Genomic DNA, 26,429 nt, shown 5'->3' with positions numbered 1-26,429 from the left:
TTTTTATTTCAGGGGGGGATGATTTGGACCGTTTTTATTTCAGGGGGGATGATTTGGACCGTTTTTATTTCAGGGGGGGATGATTTGGACCGTTTTTATTTCAGGGGGGGATGATTTGGACCGTTTTTATTTCATATTTATTTCCCTCATCCCCAGTACTGTACAGATTTGTTGTAGGAGGTTCCACAGAGAAAGAACTGAACTAGTGGCAGAGCTGCAATAAATAGGCATGAAAGAAGTAACAGTTAAAAGTATTTTGGAAGTGGGATCGAGTGGGAGGGGGAGTTTATTTAAATGTTTGTGTGATTCTGGGCTGATGAGGAGAATAGAATGTGAGTTTATTTAAATGTTTGTGTGATTCTGGGCTGATGAGGAGAATATAATGTGAGTTTATTTAAATGTTTGTGTGATTCTGGGCTGATGAGGAGAATAGAATGTGAGTTTTAAATGACCCAGGAGGTGGCGGCAGTGTAACTAACTGGATGTAAGCTGCCGTAAAACTCCAAAAAGAAGAAGGAACCAGGAGAAAAAAACAGATAACAAGAAGAAGAAAAAGACGAGACGCTTCAGTTTGTCTGGAATTCGACCGAGAGAAGATTGAACGACGAAACCGAGCCGTGAGTGCGTGTTAAGGCTGATTTATGGTTCCGCGTTACACCGACGCAGAGCCTACGCCGTAGGGGCGCTTCGCCGCGTGACCTACGGCGTAGGCTCTGCGTCGGTGTAACGCGGAACCATAATGCCGCGTTTCATTTGTCCTCGGAAGTGGGGATTTCCCAGTTTCTAGTTGGATTTTTCAACTGGAACGCCCCTCGAAGTGGGATTTCCCACTGGGAAAGTGGGAGAGTCTTCACCACCCCCGAGTTCACATACCAAGATGACTGCCCCGGTTGTAAACAGTAGAAGAGAGCTATGTAAAAATTTGTAGCACTTCATTCTAGTTTTGGTCACACTAAATCAGTCGTATACAAGTATTGTTCGGCATATATATGCTGCTATAGTGTAATTTACATTTTTCATGTGGTATATGCGAACTACAAACTTGTTTACCTACTTTGTAACTGGAACGCTGATAACTCGGCTGTGACGTCATTCCCAGTTCCGAGTTCCAATTCCGAGGTAAATGGAACGCAGCATTAATCAGGCTTTACCCGCTATTAAATGAGTCTGTAGAGAAACCGATGGACTTGTCATTTTGGTTCTGACGGTTTACGATCATTTTATGTCTCTGGTACTTTAATCCCACATTTTCCAGCAGGCAGACCGGAACCAGAACCAGGACCAGAACCAGAACCAGGACCAGGAGATGGACCAGGACCAGGACTCCTCGTCCAGCAGGACTAAAGCTGCTGGTCTGCAGGTCAGTTAGTTAATAGTTAGTTAGTTAGTTAATATTTATTTATTATCGGTCAATCACAAGCATAAAAATCAACAAACAAGTTAACAGGGTTTTCCCTGGTCAATGGTGATTATTTTGACCGAAAAGGTCTGGGCTTGAAGCAGAAAGCTGATCTGGCCCACTTTTTAAAATTAAAAAAAAATAAAGTACAAATATATATATATATGTGTATGTGTATATATATATATATATATATATATATATATATATATATATATATATATATATATACAGGGCTGCACATAAGTGGGCCGCCGGAGCGCATGCGCCGTCAAAATCCACAGTGCGCTGTCAATCTGGTGCTGCAAAGCGCATTTGCGTACCAACAGCTGGGGCTCATATTATTGGTTGTGGTCAGACCAGAATACTAATATTAAAAAATCTATTGGGAGAGCTTTTCTCCAGAACTGCCACTCAAAGTTGGTACTGGCCAATCACAGCGCGTCCGTTGTGGCGGTGGGTTGCGCAGGGAGAGATGGAAGGATCAGCTTACAAACCCCGACACGTCTCGTCAAAATGTCCAAGAAGCAAGCGCCATTAAGTAATTATTTTGGCGTTCCACCACCACCAACTACAAAGAGACACCAAACTGAACCACTACCCGTGGATAGAAACAGAAAACGTGTGTTCGCCGAGAAGTGGCTGCATGATGTTACGTGGCGACGCGCACCGTACGTTCGCGCTCCCGCGTATCCTACCCCGTAAGCTCTGCGTTGGTGCAACGCGGAACCATAAATCAGCCAGTGTCCGTCACTGCGTGCAGCAGTTACCTGCAAGTCGCTGCTCTGATTATGGCTCAAAGTTTATGAAAACCCCAAATAAAAAATAAATTAGAGAATATTTTATGAAATCAATAAACAATTCCATCATCAAAATTATAACAAATAAAGGTTTAACATATCTTGCTTTGCATGTAATAAGACTAGGTAATATATTAGTTTCACCTTTTAAGTTGAATTATTGAAATAGATTAACTTTTACACCATATTCTAGTTGAATTATTGAAATAAATTAACTTTTACACCATATTCTAGTTGAATTATTGAAATAAATTAACTTTTACACCATATTCTAGTTGAATTATTGAAATAAATTAACTTTTACACCATTTTCTAGTTGAATTATTGAAATAAATTAACTTTTACACCATATTCTAGTTGAATTATTGAAATAAATTAACTTTGTAAAGGACCATATTGAGCCATTCATCTTTATAAGTGAATAAATATCGTTTTGCCTATAACTTATTCCTGCATCCCTCTTTTATCGATCCGGCGAGACGGGTCACCGCGTTTTTGGAGGCCCAAGTCACATATCCAGGGGCTCCTCTGAGCACCAGACCAAAATAATTATGTGCAGCCCTGTATATATATATATATATATATATATATATATATTTGTACTTTATTTTTTTTAATTTTTAATATATATTATATATTTTTAATATATATATATATATATATATATATATATATATACATACACACATATATATATATACACTTATATATATATATATATATATATATATATATATATATATATATATATATATATATATATATATATATATATATATATATATATAAGTAATGATGATGATTATAATAAAGCTTAAATAACTGTTATAATAATAATAATAATGATAGCTCTGAAAACAGAAAGTGAAAAGATGCTAAAGAAACCGACAAAACCAATTTAGGTTGTCATTTCATCTCATGCATGTGTACATTCTTCTTTGTTTGCTTATTGTGCTTCTACAGGACTGTCTCAGAAAATTAGAATATTGTGATTTTCTGTAATGCAATTACAAAAACAAAAATGTCGTCATACATTTACATACAGAAAACTCAAATATCCTATCTCAAAAAATTAGAATATTCTGGGAATCTTAATCTTAAACTGTAAGCCATAATCAGCAATATTAAAATAATAAAAGGCTTGCAATATTTCAGTTGATTTGTAATGAATCCAGAATGTATGACCTTTTTGTTTTTTTTATTGCATTACAGAAAATAAAGAACTTTATCACAATATTATCATTTTCTGAGACAGTCCTGTATGTGTCCATTACATTGGATAATTTAATATTTTGGAGCTGCATCTCCTCACATACAGCTGTGACTCGTCTGTGACTTATGGTTTACAGTTTAAGATTAAGATTCCCAGATTATTCTAATTTTTTGAGATAGGATATTTGAGTTTTCTTAAACTGTAAACCATGATCAGCAATATTAAAATAATAAAAGGCTTGCAATATTTCAGTTGATTTGTAATGAATCCAGAATGGATGACATTTTTGTTTTTCTAATTGCATTACAGAAAATCACAATATTCTAATTTTCTGAGATAGTCCTGTAAATGAGTGAAAGAATATTGCACATGAATGGATGTAAGAATATTGCACAGTATGAGGAGCTGATGAGTTCAGAATGTTCACAGCTTTGGGAAAGAAACTGTCCCTGAGTGTGTTTGTTCTGGCCCGTCTGGACCTGAAGCTCCGGCCAGAGGGAAACGGGTCAAAGAAATGGAAACCGGGGCTGGTGTTGGCCTTTAAGGCCCCGTTTACACATAGCCAGGTATTTACAAAAACGGATATTTCCCTCTCTACGTTTTGAAAAATTCCATCGTTTACACGTGATCGTTTTCAAAATCTCTTCGTTTACACGAACCCGCATAAATATGCTGTTAAGGTGCTATGAGCAGCCAAACCTACAGGGGGCAGTGCAACGAGAAGATAAAGTCATGCTAGCCAATCAGAATCCTGGAAAAAAACATCAACAAATGACACGTGTGAAGCCTGAATAATATGGTTCCGCGTTAAATCGACGGCGTAGCCTACGTACGTGTGCGTCGCCGCGTAGCCTACGCCGTAGCTCTGCGTTGGTGTAACGCAGAACCATAAATCAGCCTGGACTGCCAGTTACTTCCAAGACGGAACGAGAGTCTTTGGTTTGGAGTGACAGAGAAGTGGAGTTACTTTTAATTGTGACGTTAGAATATAAAACAGGTAAAATATAAGAAAATATTGACGGTGGCCAAACTAATTGTAAACACAGGTCGCACACATGACGCTGGTGACGTTTCTGTCTCATAATGTGACGTTCTGAAGCCTAAATGTCCGTTTTCCTGTTTAGACGCAAACGTGAAAACTGAGTTTTTGAAAATCTCCACTTTGGCCGGAGTTTTCAGAGATGATCGTTTTTGGAGACTTTAAGCTCCGTTTTCGTGTAAACGAATGGCCAAAACGCATGAAAACGCCTCCGTTTTTGCTCCGTGTAAACGGGGCCTAAGATGTTCCTTGCCCTACTGAGACAACGAGAGCTGCAGATATCAGACAGAGGGCAGAGGGCCGACGATCTTCTGTGCTGTGTTTTCCTCTGCAGCCTCTTCCTGTCTGCTTTCCTCAGGGCCGCAGAGTCTGTTGATGCTTTTAAAGGCCGGCTCAACACTCACCTTTTTAAATTAGCTTTTAATTGAGTCCCCTTTTATTCTTTTGTTCTGTGTTTTCACTTACAAAGCAGACTGCTGAATCTTTGGTTCAAATGAAGCACAGTGCAGTCGATGGTTGCTGTCACTGCTTGTTGCAGCTTAGGGGTGCTTGCCATGGAGAGTCCTTCATTTGCCAGCCCAGCAATTTCACCTTTGATGGGAATCCCCTGAGTACACACAGCATTCAACATTTAGACAAGAATTAAAAAAAAAAGATAAACTCCAAATCTAAAATTGACTTTTAAAATAACCTGCTCACCTGATACTTGTAGGAAGGGTGAGTCTCACCCTCATCTTCTTGTTGTCTTCTCTGGGCCTGAAGGTCTGCAAGTAATTCTGCCAGCCTACCACCTGGCTTGCATCTCACCGACATGGCCTCAATAGTTGCAATGAGATTTTCAATCCCATTTATAGCCTGTAATACATTTTCCTTGTGAAAAACATAAAGGGGAAAAGCTACATATGCCTTGATTCAAATTAGTTGTAGCCTTCTCTGTTTTAACTATATTACCTGAGGCAAAATAACATAATTTCTTTGGAGAAGAAGGCTGAATTTGCTTATGGCCTCAAACAAGTCAGCCAAGAAGTGACAGAAACCCACAAAGCTTCCATCTTCCATCATCTTCTTGATCTGCAAGACATACTCAATTAGTAACCACTAACCACCATATCAGTTATTTGTATGCCTCACAAATATGAAATCATTTTTAAATTAAATACAGACCTTCCTTGCTCTCCCAGCAATATCAGCATTGGTGGATGATGCAGTCAAATGATCCATGTGGTAATAAACTGCTGTGAACTGGCCAGGGTTCTGCAGTTGTTTATCCTTTCCTCCAGGTTTCAGCAAGGTTTGCAGGGCCCGGTTCACATGTGGAAGCCAGCGTGTCCCACTGACACTGCCTGGTACATTGACACGCACACCCAACTCCTCTCCAAGTGCACGTAGTTCTCTCATAGATTTGCAGCTGTAGTGGTATGTCTTCCAAACCATGTTGAGGAGATTGTAGACATGATCCACCATGGAATTTTTCCTTTGCACAGATAGCATTGCCAGCTCCAATCTACAATTACAATGAATAGAACTTAAATGTAAAGATGCATTGTTAAGGCTACTACCCTACTTTTATCCTGAAAGTTCACATGTAACCTACCTATGTGGCATGCAATGAAATGGGACAATGTAAGCCCCTGCCTCAGCTTGGAGGAGGGCTATGACCCCTCCTTTGTGCCCAAGATTGACAGCTGCACCATCAGCCCCCATGGCAACTGTCTTCTCTAACCACTCTGTGTCTGTCCCTAGATACTGGAAGGCCTCTTTGGTGGCATCATATACACCTTAAAATGAAAGCACATGTTATGACTATGGAATAACATTAATCTATATTACATTCACTGAACATAAACACCAGTTATGAACAGTTTATTTCCACTGTCCTCCTCAAACCTCACAGCTGAATCATTATGGCATAAGTTTATTATTAAACTACAGACATATTCAAAGTAAGATAGTTAGAAGCTAGGGACAGGTCTAAACATAATTTCAACATACCTTGTGCATGTGCGTGTTTGACTTCAATGTGGCCGATCAAAATGTTCCTGGGTCTCCCTTCCTGAAGGATCCTTGCGTATATAATTTCGCATTCCTTAGTGGAGACGTCCGTGTCCCCGTCTATCATAATTGATAGATACGGAGCATCTTTTATCTTTGCATGCGTCTTCCCCTTCAGTGTATCCGCTATAACGCCAACAAATTGTGCGCATGCAGTGTCATTGTTTTATGTTTCGTTAAGTTTTACTCCATTCTTCCTCTGAAGTTCGAGCTCGCTTTTAAATTTAGTGAAGGATAATTCCTCCCTAGCAACATAGTAGGCCGTGTTAAATTTCAGTATCATTTGTAGCAAGCACAATGGATAACAACTTAATTGATAGGCTAATTGACCATTAATGAGAATTAGTGAAAAATGTTTAGAAAAACCAGGTTCGGCTGCTGAGCTCAGTGTGTATAGTGTGAATGACCAACCAGAGGCAGAAACGTTTCAAGTTGAATATGCATATTAATATTTAAACAAACAAACAAAAAAACACATTTGCATTAATATTGAAAATAACAAACTGGGGCCCTTTAAGTTGTTCAATGTTCAAGGTTCAATGTTCAGTTCAGTCAGTCAGTTCAGACTTAAGGATTTGGGATTGGGACTGGGGTTTGGACTGGGGCTTGGGCAGAGGTTGGGACTGGGGTTTGGACTGGGGGGTTCTCCCTATTGGGGAGAAGGCACAAGCCTACCACACATGATGGGGACTGTGGGAGGAGAGTCCAGGCTCGATCTCAGGTTCAGTTCCAGGACTGGGGAAAGCTCACCATCTAACACAAAAAACCTGGCCTGAAAGGCCAGGTGAAACGAACCAAAAATCAGTGTTTGTTGCAACAATTCAATCATTCATAAATCAAACAATTCTTCTTTTCAAATTCTTTTAGCATGCTTTTAGATCATTTTAAATGCTTTTAAATGCTTTTTAAATGCTTTTAAATCACAATATTTTTCCAAAATCAATTACTTCATGAGCTCAAATAATCATTTCAAAACAAACCAAAAGTTATAAATCAACTCAAAATAAATACAGCTCAAGCCATCAGATATAAGAGCTCAGTGTTCAGGCATTGTGGCCTGGTGAACATTCAACCATTAGCTTTCAAACATTAGCTTTCAAACATTAGCTTGTTTTTGTATCAACCTCAATGTTAACCGATCAACCAAACCAGTGACTATAGTTTGAGTAAACTCACCGCTGAGTAGGAATGAAATCTCTGGCACACAGCCGGGCAGCACACCTAACACTGCTAACACTGCTTGAGCACACCAAACATTTAGCTGGCAGGAAGTGGACTGAGGAGGAAGTGAAGGGGGATGTGACATCACTAAAAGCTTTGACTGTCAGGAACAGACAGGAGTGGTAACCATGGCTACCTGGGTTACACTTTCCCCCCCTTTTCTCAGGTACGTCCCTGTACATGTTAGTAGCTTAGTGTCAACTGGTTTTGGTCGATTGATCAGTACATTACATAGAACACTGTTCGCATTCAGGAACACCTGGGCCTGTCAAGGCATATGCTAATGCAGTAGTTAACCCATGAAATAATGATTTTGCTGCATCTGATTGCCCAGGTTTTGAATAATGTAATCGGTCTGGTGGTTTTGAGGCTCTAGATGAACGCCTGACCTCAACCACGGGGAGGTCGTCACTAGTGTCCGAGATTGAAGAATCCGAGGTAAGTGGTGCGTCCGGGGATTGGGTTATGTCTTCATGATCAGAGTCAGAACTTAGTTCTGGTGTTCCAGGTAAAGGTAAGTTTTCTTGGGTTTCAGGGTCGTCAGGTAAGTCTGAGGTTTCAGGTATGGGATCAGGTAAGTATGAGTTTTCAGGGTTGTCATTGCCATCAGGTGAGTTGGAATTAGGTAAGTTGGATAGGTTCAGAGGAGCATCCTCTGGTAATGCACCAGAGGATATGCTCTCCATGGGTGTTGGAACCATGAGAGATGGGTTTGGAACGTGAATTACTGTTGTGAACTTAGGAGGTTCAGAATTGTACCAGCGAGATGGGATGGTTTCCTCTTCATCTGATAGGTCTTCTGAGTTGGTATGATTATCTGGTTGCGGGAGTGGTTTTGGTCTGAGTGGCTGTTTCTTCGGTTGAGATATTACAGGTGCAGGTAAGTACCCACAAGGGAGTAGAAGATCCCTGTGTAATGTTCGAGAAGGCTTGTCCTTGTTCTCAGGTCTGACGGTGTAAACAGGAAGAGTACCAGCTCTTTTAACAACGATGTACACGTCAGATTCCCATTTGTCTGCTAGTTTGTGTTTGCCTCTCAAGCGTACATTTCTGACCAAAACACGATCTCCAACAGATAATTCGGAGGCAGTGACATGCTTGTCAAATCTGGCTTTGTTTCTTTGCATGACTTTCTCTGCATTTCCAGTCGCTATTTTATAGCTTTCCTCCAGGTGAGATTTGAGATCTTGAACATATTGAGAATGAGAAGAAGTTTGGTTGTCTGTAACAGGCAGTCCAAAAGCTAAATCAATGGGGAGTCTCGGTTGACGTCCGAACATAAGTTCGTAAGGCGTGAATCCGGTGACATCATTCCTGGTGCAGTTGTATGCATGCACTAGTGGTTTGACAAAATCCTTCCAGTTACTTTTGTCCTGTTCTGTTAGAGTTCCGAGCATGTTCAACAGTGTACGATTGAATCGTTCCACTGGGTTTCCTCTGGGGTGATATGGTGTTGTCCGGATTTTGTGTATTCCCGTTACTTTGCAAAGTTCCTTTATTGTTCGGGATTCAAAATCTGGTCCTTGATCACTGTGGAGTTTTTCAGGAATTCCGTAATGAATTAGAAAGTTATCCCATAGACATTTGGCAACAGTTTTGGCTTTTTGATTTGGTGTGGGTATTGCAACAGCATATTTCGTGAAATGGTCCGTCATTACAAGAATGTCTTTGATCCTTCCATCTGGTTCCAGTGATAAGAAATCCATGCATACGAGTTCCAGCGGTCTTGTTGTCTTTATGTTGACAAGAGGTGCAGCCTTCTCAGGTAAGGATTTCCTTTTCACACACCTTTCACAGGTTTTGATCTTTGTGATTACATCAGCAGACATCCTTGGCCAATAAAATCTGGTTCGGACCAGATCAAGTGTCCTGTCCATTCCCATATGGCCCATACGGTCATGCAGACCATTGAGAACTTGGTTTCGCAGTTCTTGTGGTAAGACCAGTTGGAAAGAACATTGAGAACCGATTTGCCTCTTTCTTACAAGAACGTTGTTCCGGAGCTCCAAACGATTCAGTTCTTTAAGAAGAAGTGGCAGGTCGGGAAGTTCATCCCTCAAGGTAGGAGGGGGTGTGATTCCACTTTCCAGTTGAGTTATCACATGCTGTATGACTGGGTCAGTTCTTTGTTTTGCAGCGATCTCAGTTTCTGTAAGTTGAGGAATGACTGAGGATCCGAACTGCTGGTCATGTGTAAAACTGTCTGGGAGGGCTGTAAGGGACATGGAAAGGGATTGGACAAGAGTCTGTGTTGGGGGATAGGAACTGTAGACAAGCTGTCTGTCACAAATGGCTTGAACAGTGGGTTGGTCAACGGGAATGAGTTCAGAATCAGGCAAATGATGTTCCCAGAACTTTAGTATTCGCTCCCTTTCCTTTTGAGATTTGAAATCGTCCAACAGATCACCATGTGGTCTGCGGGAAAGCCCATCTGCATCAGCAGCTTGCTTGCCTGCTCGATACAGGATCTTGAAGGAATAGGTGGAAAGTGAGGCAAGCCACCTGTAGCTGGCTGCATCCAGTTTAGCTGTTGTCAAGAGGTAAGTAAGAGGATTACTGTCCGTTACAACTGTGAAATCATTGCCATATAGATAGTCACTGAACTTTTCAGTTACTGCCCATTTGAGAGCTAGGAATTCCAGTTTATGTGCTGGATAACGGGATTCACTGCGAGAGAGTCCTCTGCTCGCATAAGCAATGACTCTGTTCTGTCCTTCCTGCTCCTGATATAGCACAGCTCCCAGACCAATGGAGCTGGCATCAGTATGCAGTAGGTATGGTTTTTGGGGGTCAGCAAAAGCTAGAACTGGAGCAGTAGTGAGTTTCTGAATTACAGTGTCATAAGCCTCCTGACAAGCAGGTGTCCAACGGTTTCCAAAGTGCTCTTTGGGATTCAAATATTGTTCTGGTTTAATTGTTGCTCTGAACTTTTTCTGGGATGGCGGGTAGCCAGATGTGAGATCATGGAGGGGTTTGACAATAGCAGAATAGCCTTTTATGTATCTTCTGTAGTACCCCGCAAATCCAAGATAGGATCTGAGTTCCTTCAAGGTTTTGGGTACTGGCCAGGTAGTGAGTGCTTTAATCTTGTCTGGATCAGTCTCAACGCCATTGCGTGAAACTACATGTCCCAAGTATTTCACAGATGTTTGAAAAAACTTGCATTTTTCAACCGAGAGTTTGAGACCAAACTCTTTCAGCCGGTTGAGCACTTTCATTAGCCTTGCTTCATGTTCTTCCAAGGTAGGTGCAAAGATGATTAAATCATCAATGAAGACAAGGACCTCCTTCAAGTTCATTTCTCCCATGCATTTCTCCATTAGCCTTTGAAAAGTGCTCGGTGCATTTGTTACTCCTTGGGGCATGCGATTCCATTCCCAAAATCCTAAGGGGCATACAAAGGCAGTTTTTACTTTATCTGCTTCCTCCATTTCAATTTGGTAATAACCTGATTTTAGGTCGAGTACCGAGAACCATTCAGAGCCAGAGAGGGCTGTGAAGGCATCTTCAAGTTTTGGCAAGGCATAAGCATCCTTGATGGTCTGTAAGTTCAACTTCCTGTAATCAATGCAAAGTCGTACAGTGCCATTTTTCTTCCTTACCACCACGATGGGTGATGCAAAGGGTGATTCAGATTCACGGATCATTCCGCTTTCAAAGAGTTCCTGCAGATGTGTGCGAACAGCATCAACATCTTGAGGATGGATGGGTCTTGGCCTTTGCTTGAATGGAGTTTCATCTGAAAGTTTGATTCGGTGAGTAACTTTATCAGTTTTGCCAAAGTCAAGGTCATGTTTAGCAAAGACTTCTGGGATGCTGCTAAGCTTTGCTGTAATGCGCTCTCTCCATTCAGATGAGAGAGGTGAGTCACCGAAGTCGAAGTTCAGTGACTGAGATGAAGAATGCACTGAATCAGATGCAATTTGCTCTTTTGTAATGACTGTGTTGATTGCACTCATTTGTGCAATAAGAGATCTGGCAGGGATGATAACATCATGATCAGATTCATTGCTCACAATGACAGGCAACTGACAGGGTTGATGTTTAGAACAGTCAACCAAGCATGCTTGAACAATCAAGCTGCCAGGTAGAGAGAATGAGCATGGATGCTCAATAACAGCGTTTTGCAAAAAGCAATTGGCAGATGTTCCTTCCAGAACCACTGTTCCTCTTGGAGGAATGGTTTGGGGATTATTGCCGTGGAGTCTGATTACACCATGATTGGATTGGTTGTATCTCAGCTCAAGAATCTTCAGTACCGCTCTGTACCCATATGGGAGTGAATGATTCATTGGCAGATTGTCTTCCAGACTTCTCTCATAGAGAACATCAAGTGTGTTCGTGCCAATAAGAACCAAGGACTGCATTGATTGGACATCAGGTACCACCAAAGCAAGAGTGTGTATGTCTATGGACGTGCCAAGGAACTCAGCAGGAAAAGTAACATCAAGTTCGATGTAGCCCATGTAAGGCACACTCTGACCATTAGCCCCCTCAACTTCCAGTAATTCAACCAGTGGTTTGATTTCTTGGTCAGAAAGGAAACTGGAATAAAAGGAATGGGGGACCGTTGTCACCTGAGATCCTGTATCTAATAGACAGTTGAATTGTGTTCCTTTGATGAATACTTGTGCTGTGCTTTTGGTACCGATGAGTCCTTTTGGTAATTTGCAGATATGAGAAGTGGGTTGTGATTGTTTACAATTCACGGGACATTGTTTCACTGCAGCCTCTGGTTGTCCCTCCACAGAGACTGCTTTCAGTTTGATTTATTCGTTTTGTTCTTCATGTCCCATGTCTGTTGTTTCTGTTGTAGTTGCTTTTTCTTTTCCATCACCAAAGTGGGATTGGCTTCATTACTGCAGGATGTAATGATGTGACCGTCCTCACCACACTTGAAACAGTACCAAGGCCTTGGTCTGGTAGAGGACTGGGGCACAGCATAAGCAGATGGGTTAGCCTTTGATGAAGTGGCTTTTGTTTTCTTCTGCAAAAGCAGTGATGTCAATTGATTCTGCAGTTCATTCATTTGCTTCTGGAGATCTTTAATTGCATTGCCGTCATGTTCTGATGTTGCACCACAGGCACATGCACTGTGTGAGCTCAAGTGAACATGTTTCTTGGATGTACTTGCTTGTTTTTTCATGCGTGTTTCTTTTGCCAGCTGTCTGTCTTCCTCAGTGCGCAGCAAGACCAGTAGCTCTGAAAAGGAAGGATGGTGTTCCTTTTTCTGTTCAAGCAGATTTGTTATTACTGCATTTTCCAGGCATCCACGACTAAATTGTCGGATGAGATGTTTCTCTGCTTCAGCAGACTGAACTCCGCCTCTTTTCACTACAGTATTCAAGGTAAGTTGTAGACGCTGTAGATAGGCGGAGTATTTTTCATCTTGATTTTGATAAGTAGTCAAGAATTGAGCGAAAAGCTCGTCTCCATCCTGAACAGTAGCAAAGGCTGCGTCAAGAACCTGTAAATATGTAGCAGGTACTGCTTCAGGTCCAAGACCTTTAATTACCTCGGCTGCAGGAGACAGCAAGCTCGAGAAGATGCGCCTTGTGACATTCATGGCAGACATGCTAGGGTCTGCGAGCAATATATCGATTTGAGAACGCCAGGTCTCATAGTCTGTTTCGTTACTGGGTTTCTCTGGTTTCCCAGAGAAAGCCCGAAGTTTGAGTGGGGACATTGAATGAGAAGTGAAATCCTCTTTCCTCAAAATATGTTCCACCACAACTGTCTGTACTTCAGGGGGATTCAAATCATCAGCTGAGAGGGAAACTGTTCTGGTAACACGTCTTGTGTTTCCATTTCCTGTGTTTTCCTCCTTTTCAACTTTGAGAACAGCAGTCACTTCCTCCTCACTGGATTCTTTCAGTTCCTTGCTCATTTGAGTGAGCATGTCCTTTAACACGCTCTCAAAACTTTTGCCAGTAGACATGGCTACATCAGTAATTTGTTTGAGATATTTTTCAGTGTGTGTACCACCCACAATAGCTGTGTACTCATTTGCAAGAGATGTTATATTATAGACAACTCCTTCATCCTCCATTTCTTGCACCATTGGTAACAGTGACTCTGAAGTGATTAGGGCGGAGTCATCTATAAACTCAACGACCAGGTTTTTGTGTTCAGTATCCAGAGGGTCTTCAACCCTTTCAACTCTTTCAATAGGGCCAAAGGTTGTTGTTAAAAGGTCAAGAAGTTTGCGATCTGTCTCTGATGTGTTTGTGTCACTTTTGACAAGCACTGAATTGGCTAAATTAACCCCAAGTTTAACAAACTCCATTTTGACATGAAAATATGCAAATGAACCAAAAAAATAAATCAAAGGTATTCACACTTATTGAGCTCCTGGCTAGCTCACCAAGCTGTAGCAAGCACAATGGATAACAACTTAATTGATAGGCTAATTGACCATTAATGAGAATTAGTGAAAAATGTTTAGAAAAACCAGGTTCGGCTGCTGAGCTCAGTGTGTATAGTGTGAATGACCAACCAGAGGCAGAAACGTTTCAAGTTGAATATGCATATTAATATTTAAACAAACAAACAAAAAAACACATTTGCATTAATATTGAAAATAACAAACTGGGGCCCTTTAAGTTGTTCAATGTTCAAGGTTCAATGTTCAGTTCAGTCAGTCAGTTCAGACTTAAGGATTTGGGATTGGGACTGGGGTTTGGACTGGGGCTTGGGCAGAGGTTGGGACTGGGGTTTGGACTGGGGGGTTCTCCCTATTGGGGAGAAGGCACAAGCCTACCACACATGATGGGGACTGTGGGAGGAGAGTCCAGGCTCGATCTCAGGTTCAGTTCCAGGACTGGGGAAAGCTCACCATCTAACACAAAAAACCTGGCCTGAAAGGCCAGGTGAAACGAACCAAAAATCAGTGTTTGTTGCAACAATTCAATCATTCATAAATCAAACAATTCTTCTTTTCAAATTCTTTTAGCATGCTTTTAGATCATTTTAAATGCTTTTAAATGCTTTTTAAATGCTTTTAAATCACAATATTTTTCCAAAATCAATTACTTCATGAGCTCAAATAATCATTTCAAAACAAACCAAAAGTTATAAATCAACTCAAAATAAATACAGCTCAAGCCATCAGATATAAGAGCTCAGTGTTCAGGCATTGTGGCCTGGTGAACATTCAACCATTAGCTTTCAAACATTAGCTTTCAAACATTAGCTTGTTTTTGTATCAACCTCAATGTTAACCGATCAACCAAACCAGTGACTATAGTTTGAGTAAACTCACCGCTGAGTAGGAATGAAATCTCTGGCACACAGCCGGGCAGCACACCTAACACTGCTAACACTGCTTGAGCACACCAAACATTTAGCTGGCAGGAAGTGGACTGAGGAGGAAGTGAAGGGGGATGTGACATCACTAAAAGCTTTGACTGTCAGGAACAGACAGGAGTGGTAACCATGGCTACCTGGGTTACACATTTCTGCCTCATCTGCGGCATGATTTACAGCCTCTTGCCTTCTAAAAGCAGCCGACAGTGGGGTTGCTTTTTCAGTTATTAGCATATTATCGGCATACTCTATGCTTGAGGCTTTGATTGTGTTTAATTATGGTATCGTGTTTAAACTGCGAAGTGCCTTCACTGTCGGCAAACTTCGTGTTCCCCGCAGCTTTGGGGTAGCGACTGCAACACTCGCCGTTCACGGTGTTTGTCTCCTTACAGTAGGGTTGTCACGATACCAAATTTCTGTTTCGATACCGATACCAATATGTATTTCGATACTTTTCGATACTTTTCGATACTTTTTGTAAAAAGGTGGAACACTCTCAAATGTCAACATTTTCCTTTATTTTAAACCAGACTTTGGGAACAATAACAACGATGAATAAAATAAATAATTGGCACGGGATATTAAAATTTTCAAACCTTTAAAACAGTGAGAACAAGTAAAATAAAGCAATGCCATTCAAATTAAAGTCACCATGTAAAATAAAACACTGTAGCAGCAAAAACTCCTCCTAGGGGGGCTGGTGGGCTATCACTGTTTTTCTTTTTTCAGGTTCCTAGCCAAGAAAACAAGAATGTCTACATGTTCCTCGGTCAGTCTAGAACGCCTTGGACTGCAGATATTTCCAGATGTGCTGAAGACACGTTCAGATACTGTCTTGCAAACTGAGCTAAGATGGGCAGCTCTACCTGGTGTTGCTTCCACCATACCCGGGGGTCCTCTGCAGGGCTGATGTCTCTTAATTGTCTATAATCAGTCATCTCTCCTTCTAGTTTATCACTGGGTGTTGTCATGGGTGTGGCAGAATCTTGTCTAGTATCTGCCCCCTTCTTTTCTGAGGTGATACTGCAGAGCAAACTCTTTAGGTCACTTCTCCTCTTCTTTGATGTACCTGCTCCTGTGTCATCCACTGACTCTTCTTGTTTCTGGTTGGGCTCCCTAGGAAGATGAACTGTGTCAACTTTTAGGAGAAGTTCTCCCTTAACTTCTTCTTCCATAGTAACAAACATATTTTTAAACCTTGGATCTAGGAATGTGGTGATGTTTAGTGTCATCTTCAGATTGTACTCATCATATCTCTTTTCAAAGTCTTCTTTACTATTGTGCTTCATTTCAACCTTCCTCATCTTCCAGGCAGGCTCTTATCTTCCATATGAGTGGCAGGACTGATGAGAGAGTTGCTTCTCTCTCTCCACTTAGGGCATCTGTGAACTCACTGAGTGGAGCCAAGACATCCCTCACTGTTTCCAGAGTTGTCATGTCTGAGTCTCTGGGCATCAGGTGCCACTTCTTTCTATCGTCCGCCAGAACTGCAGAAACGGCTTGTTGCTGCTCACAGAATCGTTCCACCATGTCATAGGTGGAACCCCAGCGGGTGGGCTCATCATGAATTAGTTTATGCCGTGGTAGCCTTAAAGAGGCCTGTTTCTCTTTCAGCATTCTTGTCATCTTATTGGACCTGGAGAAGGCAGAGATGGTCTTCCGGAGTCGGGACAGAGAGCTAGCCACGCAATCTGTCGCTATGGATTTCTTGACAGCCAAATCCAGGTTGTGGCCAAAGCAGGGTATCCAGCTGAAGTCATCAGCAAACGCCTTGCGGTTATTAGAAGCATTATCTGTTGTGATACCAGACATTTTGGTCATATCCAACCCCCATGACTCTGTTACAATATCTTCCAGGGCTTCCTTCAGACTTTCAGCTGTGTGGTCAGACTGCAATGCAGAGCATCCTAGGCACCAGGACTCCATTTTCCAGGCTTCTGTAATATACTGGAGTGTTACAGCCATGTATGCACTTGCAGTTCTGCTCGTCCAGAGGTCTGTAGTGCAGGCAAACAAAGGCTTTGCTGCTAGCTGTGCACTGATCATAGACCTTGTCTCGTCATATATCTTGGGAATTTCATTATACATGAAAAAATTCCTTGACGGGAGGTCATACTTTTTGTCCAAATTATGTACAAGGTTTCTGAACCCAGCTTTCTCTGAATATATTGGCACTTGATCCATACAGATATACTCTGCAACTGCCCCTGTTGAGCCTTTTAGCATCTTTGCTGTCCTTTGGGTACTTCATATGCTGTTGAAAGACATCTTGGAGACTAGGTTGCTTCTGAGTGGGTGGTGTCACCCTCTCTGAGCCGGCAGCACTAGACTTCTGTAATTGGGGGAGGGAGGGAGTACAGTATTTTAATTAACATGGTCATTTTAATTTGAATGCCATTGCTTTATTTTACTTGTTTCATTGTTCAAAAGGTTTGTGTTTTGAAACTATAGGCCACATGAAACATTAAATGGGCATAACTAGAAAAATAAATCGAGGCTCATTCTATCATCTACAGCAGGGGTGTCAGACTCCAGTCCTCGAGGGCCGGTGTCCCTGCAGGTTTGAGATGTTTCCCTGCTTCATTGCACCATGATACAAGTGACTGTGTCATCAACAGAACTATCCAGACGTTGATGACAAGCTGGTGACGATGATTAATTAGAATCAGGTGTGTTAAAGCAGTGAAACATCTAAAACATGCAGGACACCGGCCCTTCTGGGATTCAGTTTGACACCTGTGATCTACAGGACTGTCTCAGAAAATTAGAATATTGTGATTTTCTGTAATGCAATTTAAAAAAACAAAAATGTCATACATTCTGGATTCATTACAAATCAACTGAAATATTGCAAGCCTTTTATCATTTTAATATTGCTGATCATCAGAATCAGAATCAGAATCAGAACTGGTGAACAAAGTTATCAGCTGTCGTTCTTGACTGAAGTCGTGGAACAAGTCCGCGTGGTTGTCCTTTTAAATGTTTCGACAAGTTTGAAGTCTTGCCTCCTTTAGCGAGACACACTTTGTAGCAGCGCTTGCACTGCGGTGCATCTGGGTTCAGTGGCTCGCCCTTATTGTTGGGTTTGAACCAGAAATACTTCCATACCGTACTTCAAGCCCCCATTTTGTCCAAAAGTACGGGCTTTTCTCCAGCTGCCATCTCTCTGTATTGACTTAATTTCAACCCGCTCTGTCTGTGTGTCTTACACGCGACTTCTCCTTTCTGTCTCTCCTCCTCCGCATGCGAGTGGGAGGGGGAGGCGGCCATAGACATCATATAGAACACTAGACTGAGCAACGAACGCAACCGCTCATGGGCGCACACACACACACACACACACACACACACACACACACACACACACACACACACACACACACACACACACACACACACACACACACACACACACACACAGTACTGGAGTTGAGGGAGGGTGAGGGGGAATGGCATCCCCCCCTGAAATAAAAACGGTCCAAATCATCCCCCCTGTAAAACTGCCATTCCCCTTTCCATCCTTTATGTCATTTCATCAATGAATGTGGTTTTACTGCTATTTCAACATTTAGAGTCATCACCAGAAAAATGAAACCAGAAAAATAACTTATTTGACAATTTTCACCTGTTCCAAGTAAATCTTCACTTGAAATAAGTAGAAAAATCTGCCAGTGGAACAAGATTTTTTTGGCTTGTAATGAGAAGATAAATCTTCCACTGGCAGATTTTTCTACTTATTTTAAGTGAAAATCTACTTGAAACAGGTGAAAATTGTTGTTTTTTCCAGTGCTGAGTCTTGTTTTAAGTGTAATGAGATTTTTTTTTTTACTAAAATGAGACATTTTAACTAGAAATAAGACAAATATTCTTGTTAAGATTGTGAGTTTTTGCAGTGATCCATGTTACTTATCCTGTGAAGGACAGAGTCATATTGATAAGTTCAGAAAAGTGTTTTTTATTGTTGTGTTTTGATGTATTTGATGTAAGTCCAGTGGATATTTAAAGCTTACAGAAGGCTGCATTTAACTGCTGCTATGTCATTCCTGCAGTATTTCTGCAGCTGTTTTGGTCACTGCTATTATTTGTAATATATTGTATTATTTGTAATCAGCACAAATTATCTGTCCCCATATGATAAAATCCACCATCCCCCCTGATTTTTTTTTACAACTCAAGTACTGTCTATATATATATATATATATATATATATATATATATATATATATATATATATACGAGCCCACACATTCATCAAGGTTAGCTAAATTAAATATGAAACTACCCACTTATAATAGCAGTGGGGTTGTTGTAAGCTTGACGTTCACCACTCCAAGATGGCGGCGCTATTTCTCGCGTTCCAGGAGCCAATGCTCAGTCTAGTGTTCTATATGATGTCTATGGAGGCGGCTCTGCAACTACGTCACACTCGCTGAGCTCGCTGTGCTTAAAGAGACAGGCTCCAATTTACCAATTTGTTTGCACAGAAAAAATATATAAAAGTACCGTTTGTTTTTAAATACTGGTATAGTACCGTTTTCAAAACTCTAGTACCGTGGTATTATACTGGTACCGGTATACCGTGCAACCCTACTAGCAAAGCGAGGTAGATAAAGATAAAAGAAAAAGGGTACAGCAGGTGCAGTGCACCTCAAAAGGGACTAACAATTTAATCATTCTGCGATTAATTGTTAGACAAAAAAAAAACAAAATAAAATTGTGTTAGATGTGAGAGCATGTAAATTGTGAGTTTAGGCATGAGTTTTACTTCCCTAACACTCCAGGATACCCTTACCCCCATTCCAGGTGTGGAGCTGATTCCCACTTCTGGGTCAGAAAAGTTGTGAGTCTGCTGCAGAAGGATCATGCAGCTGGCTCAGTGCTCTGGCTAAAAGGGTAAATATGGCATCCCCCTTGGCTCTGTCGGCCTGCTGATGTACGGCGTCTTCGCCGTCTCTTGGGCCTTGCCCTGGCGTCAGCATCGGGGCGGGGCACCTCTCTGCCCTCAAATGCCAAGCTGTCGCTCTGTGGACCGCTCTCAGAACCTACAGTGGGACGTCTCTGTGTTTCCCACGCCAGCTGTGCATACTCGTGGATTCGCTGCATGCTGAGATCTCTCTTCCTGCTGCAGTAAAGAGTTACATCACATCGCACGCTTTCATGGAGATTATGAAGGAAGAGAGACTTAACGCCTCCCTAGGGAGACGTTCCAGGCATGTCCCTCCTCCCTAGGGAGGTGTTCCAGGCTTGTCCCTCCTCCCTAGGGAGGTGTTCCAGGCATGTCCCTCCTCCCTAGGGAGGTGTTCCAGGCATGTCCCACTGGGAGGAGACCCCGGGGAAGACCAAGGACACGCTGGAGAGACCATGTCTCTCGGCTGGCCTGGGAACGCCTCGGACTCCCCTCGGAAGAGCTGGAGGAAGTGTCTGGGGTGAAGGAAGTCTGGGCATCCCTGTTGAGGCTGCTGCCCCCGCGACCCGGTTACGGATAAGTGGTGGAAAATGGATGGATGAACAATCAGCTCTACCACCTTGCCACTGTACTCCTTCTCAAGCCCTTACTACTCTAAAGGGTATTATTTCTTCCACCAATATAGTTGACATTTGGAGGATTCAACACCCTGCTGAAAGAGAGTTCTCCTTCCCTAACGTACACATATCTTACTCGTGAATTGACTTTTTTCTAGTAGGTGCCAAACAAGCTTCAATTACCATAATATTGTCATTTCGGATCATGCCCCAACCTGTATTGTTAAAATACTCGTACTCGTACTCGGTGTGAAAAAAATGGTATCGGGACATCCCTATTAGAGACACATAAATTCAGAAAATTATCGTGCTGATGATGTTACAAGAGGCCTATCCCTGTCAGATATTTTCCTCCCGAACCGATGGATCAATGCCCCAGCTTTTTTATGCGAACCTCCAGATACTTGGCCTACACCTGAAACTGTTGTATCTGTTGATGACCAAATTGAAACAATCTGTCTGTTACAGTGTTAACTTCGCTGTTACCGTGCCAAATCCTGACAGTTTAAAAACTTACCAAGAATTACTGGATGCCACTGCCCAGTCTCTTTCCAGACAGACCACTTGAAATCCCTCTGCAGCTGAATTTCTGAATGCTGAACAAGAAATCCTTTAAAAAGACACAAAATGATAGCTTTTGGGAATTTCCACAGCTTTCACCACTTACACTTTTGTTCTGACCTACCAATATGTTTTTATTTGAATGTTTTTGTCTGTAAAGAACTAGTTGTGACAGGACATGGTTAATATGACCCCTAGAAAATAAGAATTCATTGTTTCATTGTTTGTCTAAACACCATGATAGAAAGCTATTAAATACAACTGAATAAACTTTTGACAGGTCAACCGACAACAGGATCTAAATCTCTTTCTTTCTTTACAGAAACGTAAAGGCAAAGAGAGGCCCACAGGTTACTACCCATGTGATCAGTGTGAGAAAGTCCTCACCACTTCATCAACCTTGAAGAGACATAAGAAGATTCACACTGGAGAGAAGCTGTATAGATGTGATCAGTGTGGGGCAGCTTTTACTGAATCGGGTCATTTAAGAAGTCACCAACGTGTTCACACTGGAGAGAAGCCGTACAAATGTGATCAGTGTGAGGCCACTTTTACTGAATCGGGTCATTTAAGAGGTCACCAACGTGTTCACACTGGAGAGAAGCCGTACAAATGTGATCAGTGTGGGGCAGCTTTTACTGAATCGGGTCATTTAAGAAGTCACCAACGTGTTCACACTGGAGAGAAGCCGTACAAATGTGATCAGTGTGGGGCAGCTTTTACTCAATCAGGTACTTTAACGAAACACAGACGTATTCACACTGGTGAGAAGCCGTACAGATGTGATCAGTGTGGGGCAGCTTTTACTGAATCGGGTACTTTAAGAAGTCACCAACGTATTCATACTGGTGAGAAGCCGTACAGATGTGATCAGTGTGGGGCAGCTTTTGCCACATCAGGTGATTTAACGAAGCACCAACGTATTCACACCGGAGAGAAGCCGTACAAATGTGATCAGTGTGGGGCAACTTTTACTGAATCGGGTGCTTTAAGAAGTCACCAACGTGGTCACACTGGAGAGAAGCCGTACAAATGTGATCAGTGTGGGGCAGCTTTTACTGAATCGGGTCATTTAAGAAGTCACCAACATGTTCACACTGGAGAGAAGCCGTACAGATGTGATCAGTGTGGGGCAGCTTTTACTCAATCAGGTGCTTTAACAAAGCACCGACGCATTCACACTGGAGAGAAGCCGTACAGATGTGATCAGTGTGGGGCAGCTTTTACTGAATCGGGTACTTTAAGAAGTCACCAACGTATTCACACTGGAGAGAAGCCGTACAAATGTGATCAGTGTGGGGCAGCTTTTACTAGATCGGGTACTTTAAGAAGTCACCAACGTGTTCACACTGGAAAGAAGCCGTACAAATGTGATCAGTGTGGGGCAACTTTTACTGTATCGGGTCATTTAAGAAGTCACCAACGTGTTCACACTGGAGAGAAGCCGTACAAATGTGATCAGTGTGGGGCAACTTTTACTGTATCGGCTCATTTAAGACGTCACCAATGTGTTCACTCTGGAGAGAAGCCGTAGAAAATGTGATCAGTGTGGGGCAGCTTTTGCCAGATCAGATAAGTTTAAGAAGTCACAATTGTATTTACATTGGATAAAATGTGTGTATGATGAGTTTGAGGCATTCAAATGGCACAAACATAAACATGTTAGAAAAAAACACAGTGATAGAAATGTGTTTAATCTTTTGTTCTGAGAGAAAGAAATCTGAAGGTGTAATTCTAATAAGTTCAGTTTTATATTAGCTTTTTAAAAATGGTTCTGCTTCTGTTGGCAATTTAGTACCTTTTTTTTGTAATATTTCTATATTTTAATCTAACATTTTTCACCAGTTTTTGTCATTGTTGTGTTAATAGAGAGAAATAAATGTATTTGTTTTTTGTTGGATTTCAGTTTCCTGCTCAGTAAAACCATAGTAAACAAACAGGAAGTCAATGTCAGAATGTTAGAACAGTGTCCCACTGTCAAATGAAATATGTCCACACTGCTGACATCCCTCTTGCATTAATTGTCGCTATCTTGCCTGAAACGGCACTGCCAGTCTCACCCACGGGCACCACTCTCCTCCCACCACCACGCACCACGCCGGTTAGCCGGCATTCCTGCGATGTTCCTGCGACGAGACAGCACGGAGGAAAGCCCAGCCGGCTGAGTTTTGTTTAAAATTGAATTTCTCTTCCAAATAAAACCTGTCTTTCAATTCATTGCCTTTTTCATTACATTTTTAGCCTAGTGATGTTTGTGGTAGAAGTATTCTCTACAGTCAGGGGTGTGGGGTGGTGGAGGATGGAGGAGCGGCGTTCTGGAGAGATATGCACCCCCTTTTGAGATACCAATCTCCCCAGTAATTAAACCTGTTTTCTAGCACATTGTAATTTTGCTTTGGAGACCTTAAATCCTTAGCCTGATGGCCTGGGCGCAAAGCCAATGACACTTGAGGGTAGGCCTCATCCGCCATTTCATACCACCTTAGTCGTGCAGTTGTGAGTGCAGCGGAGGCAGCAACGCCTACCGCCGAAACATACGTGTGTGCACGCAATACTCCAATGGTCCCCCTTTTTGTCTTGGAAGGCATCATGGTACCATTGGGTGTCGTGTCATGAAATAATGTGAGATGTAAGGGGTCAGGGGGAGGAGCATAAGGACCCAGGGTGTCGATTCAGGGGCGCCACTGTTGATAGACCGTATAGAGGCCAGGAGTAGCCGGTGTTTCTGGTTCCAACAAAGTCCAATATATATCTGCGGCCGGACCTGGCTGAGGAGATAACATGCATTGTCCACTGGATGGTTGATCCACACATCGCCGTGTACCTCCGTCCAGAAAGGTAAGTGTCAAACCATCGGGTCCACACTAAATCGTCATCCCCAACCTGATTAGTAAGTCTCTTCCCATCAGGTTACAGGGAGCTTGGGGTGATACAAGAAAAGAATGTTTCAGGATTTGCAGTCCCATCCTCATCCTGAGGGGGCGTGTGAATGGTAAAGTCTGTTTTTCTCCAGAGAAGCCAGTCACCGTCAGTGTACGGATGGACAGATGGGATGTCGGACCCACCTTCATTGTGGAGTGTTTGTTGGTCGCCGTCCCCCTCCATGGTCAGCATAGGATCTAGCGTGGTTCCCACACCCTAGTCTCTTTGTGGGGAGTGTCACTCCTGGCCCTCCCACTCGTCCCATGCCAGTGGTATCTAGTTGGTTGGGTTGGGGCCTGGCGCACAATATCCTCCCTGCCCTCTAGGGGGACCCTGACCTCTGCCTCTCCCCTTCTGGGCCTTCAGGGGGCACTCACAGGCCCAATGGCCTCTCTCGTGGCATATGTAGCACTGATCACTGGCTACGTTCGGTCTTTGTATGGGACCTCCTCGCCCACCCCCGGGACCCCGGTCCCCCATCCCTCTCCCTCTGTATGCATAATGGTAGTGTGGGGGTTGTGGTGAAAGGTGGTGGAGAATACAATTTGTGTGTGTGTGGTGCCTGAGTTACTATCAGCGCCTTCGGTTTGGCTTTAGCCTCATTGACCTTGCGCCTGGCCTCTGCCAACTGCATTCTAAAAGTTTTTTTGTTTGTTTCTGTTTCACCCGACATGTTTTACGTCTCACTAACATCTCCTTTGAATTCCACAGTACCTTTCACTGTGGAATTCCGCTTTCTGCACCCACCCAGCCTCCTATATTCCTCCCACTCGCTCACTCCTCTGACCTTCACCACTCTCCTTTTCCTGAGACCCTTTACCGGGTTCCTTCTCTTTTTCATTCAAATAAATCCGAATGTATTTAAAAAGTCCTTGGTTCACTAAAGGAATAATAAATGCTTGTAAAAAGAAAAATAATCTTTATAAATGTTTCCTTAAGGTAAAAACCAAAGAAGCAGAACAAAGATATACGATCTACAAAAATAAACTAACAGATATAATAAGAACTAGCAAAAAGCTATATTATAAAAAAACATTACATGAAAATAAAAATAATATAAAAGGAACTTGGGATATACTGAACAACCTAATTAAACAAGGATCTACAAAGGCAATATATCCCGAATACCTTATTGATAGGAATGGTGTGAATCAAAACATAGACAACATAGTTAATAGTTTTAATAGTTTTTTTTTTTTTTGTGAATGTTGGCCCGGAGCTGGCTGGTGAAATTCCAGATCAGGGAATTAATCAATGTAAGCAAACTATTATAAAGAACCCATACTATTTTTTTTCTCTCAGCAACAGATGAGCAGGAAGCGACAAACACTGTTCAAAAATATAAAAGTAAATTATCCACTGACTGTCATGATATTAATATAATTGTATATCTACTTTCAGCTGTTCACAAAGTCTACCATTTACACAACATCTCATGAATGCACATGAAAAACGTTGGTACATAGACAGCACACGCACAACCGAGCAGCACTGCACACACACACAATCGCAGCCTGTCACACACACGCTTCAGCAGTACCTCACACACACACAATCGCAGGCACCGGCGTTACACAGTAGTATGCATACAGTAATTTCATCAAACATAAATTTAGCTCTGAACCGCTCTAAATTACACTGATCCCCAGAACTCATAAAACCTCACGCCTCCCGGGCTCCGGATCTGGGCTGCGGGCTCTGTCGGTAATGATCAGGTTTCTGCCGGGGCTTCCCGGTGTCGGAGAGCTTCGTTTCAGCTCGGCTCGGCTCCACCATGCGGCTCAGTCTCTCGGTGGCGGGGGTCCCACCAGGAACGGGCAGTCCATTCCTGCAGGGGCCCTCCAGGAGCCGGCAGGCGCTCAGCTCTCTCTCCCGTTCCTACTTTGAAAAGAGAAACAGTCTTGCTGCGTGCAACAGCTGGGTAGATCTCTCCGGATCTACGGAGCCTCTTGACGCGGCCTCCAGGCGCGCTGGCACAGTCCCCTGTAATTAGGGCCGCCCCCGTTTCATCAACGAGGTGCGGGCTCATGGACGTGGAAGAGTCTAGCTCTCGGGCTGATGTAGATGAGCTGCCGGAGGATCGGGCCCTCCTGGGAAAAAGAACCCCAAACAGAGTTCGTTATTAGGAGAGAGGGGGAGAGACGGAGCCCTGCCTCGCTCCGGGGCCGCAGCGGGTCTCCAGGCCAAGCTGGAGCGAGGGGATGCAGAGTGTGGGAGCCGGCAGTGGAGCAGCGCTCCGCTGGATCTACTCTCCCCCCTCCCGGGGGGAGAGAAGAGAAGAGGATCCCTGGTCCCAAGAGCGGATCAGCTGCTCAGGATGAAAGGTTGAGAGGAAGAGAGATTTTTGGGGCAACACAGAGATTTGTGCTCCGCGGCCTGCGTGACGTAATAGGC

At 42.7% G+C, this 26,429-nt stretch overlaps 1 protein-coding gene across 3 annotated transcripts; it reads left to right on the top strand.

Annotated features, from left to right (window-relative positions):
- Nucleotides 1–543: 543 nt before the first annotated feature.
- On the top strand, nt 544–23,626 carry LOC133418545 (zinc finger protein 93-like). 3 transcript variants are annotated; one of them, XM_061707281.1, is made up of 3 exons: nt 544–621; nt 1,256–1,360; nt 21,436–23,626. In XM_061707281.1, exons 2-3 carry the CDS (start codon nt 1,307–1,309, stop codon nt 22,645–22,647), a joined length of 1,266 nt encoding a protein of 421 aa, XP_061563265.1. In that variant the 5' UTR covers nt 544–621; nt 1,256–1,306; the 3' UTR covers nt 22,648–23,626. The 3 variants fall into 3 exon arrangements, with proteins under 3 accessions (XP_061563265.1, XP_061563263.1, XP_061563264.1); XM_061707279.1 differs by having other exon boundaries at nt 547–617; XM_061707280.1 differs by having other exon boundaries at nt 554–617; nt 1,259–1,360.
- Nucleotides 23,627–26,429: the final 2,803 nt, after the last annotated feature.

The sequence above is a fragment of the Cololabis saira genome, chromosome 18 (assembly GCF_033807715.1).
Source record: "Cololabis saira isolate AMF1-May2022 chromosome 18, fColSai1.1, whole genome shotgun sequence".
Classification (NCBI taxonomy): domain Eukaryota; kingdom Metazoa; phylum Chordata; class Actinopteri; order Beloniformes; family Belonidae; genus Cololabis; species Cololabis saira.
The sequence above is the reverse complement of the archived record's forward strand: the minus strand, read 5'-3'. Positions and strand labels throughout refer to the sequence as shown.

What these genes read in the sequence shown, in the direction of transcription:
- LOC133418545 (XM_061707281.1), top strand. Translation starts at nt 1,307, where the DNA reads ATGGACCAGGACCAGGACTCCTCGTCCAGCAGGACTAAAGCTGCTGGT. An exon ending in CTAAAGCTGCTGGTCTGCAG is followed by an intron (nt 1,361 to 21,435) that starts GTCAGTTAGTTA and finishes CTTTCTTTACAG; the next exon opens with AAACGTAAAGGCAAAGAGAG.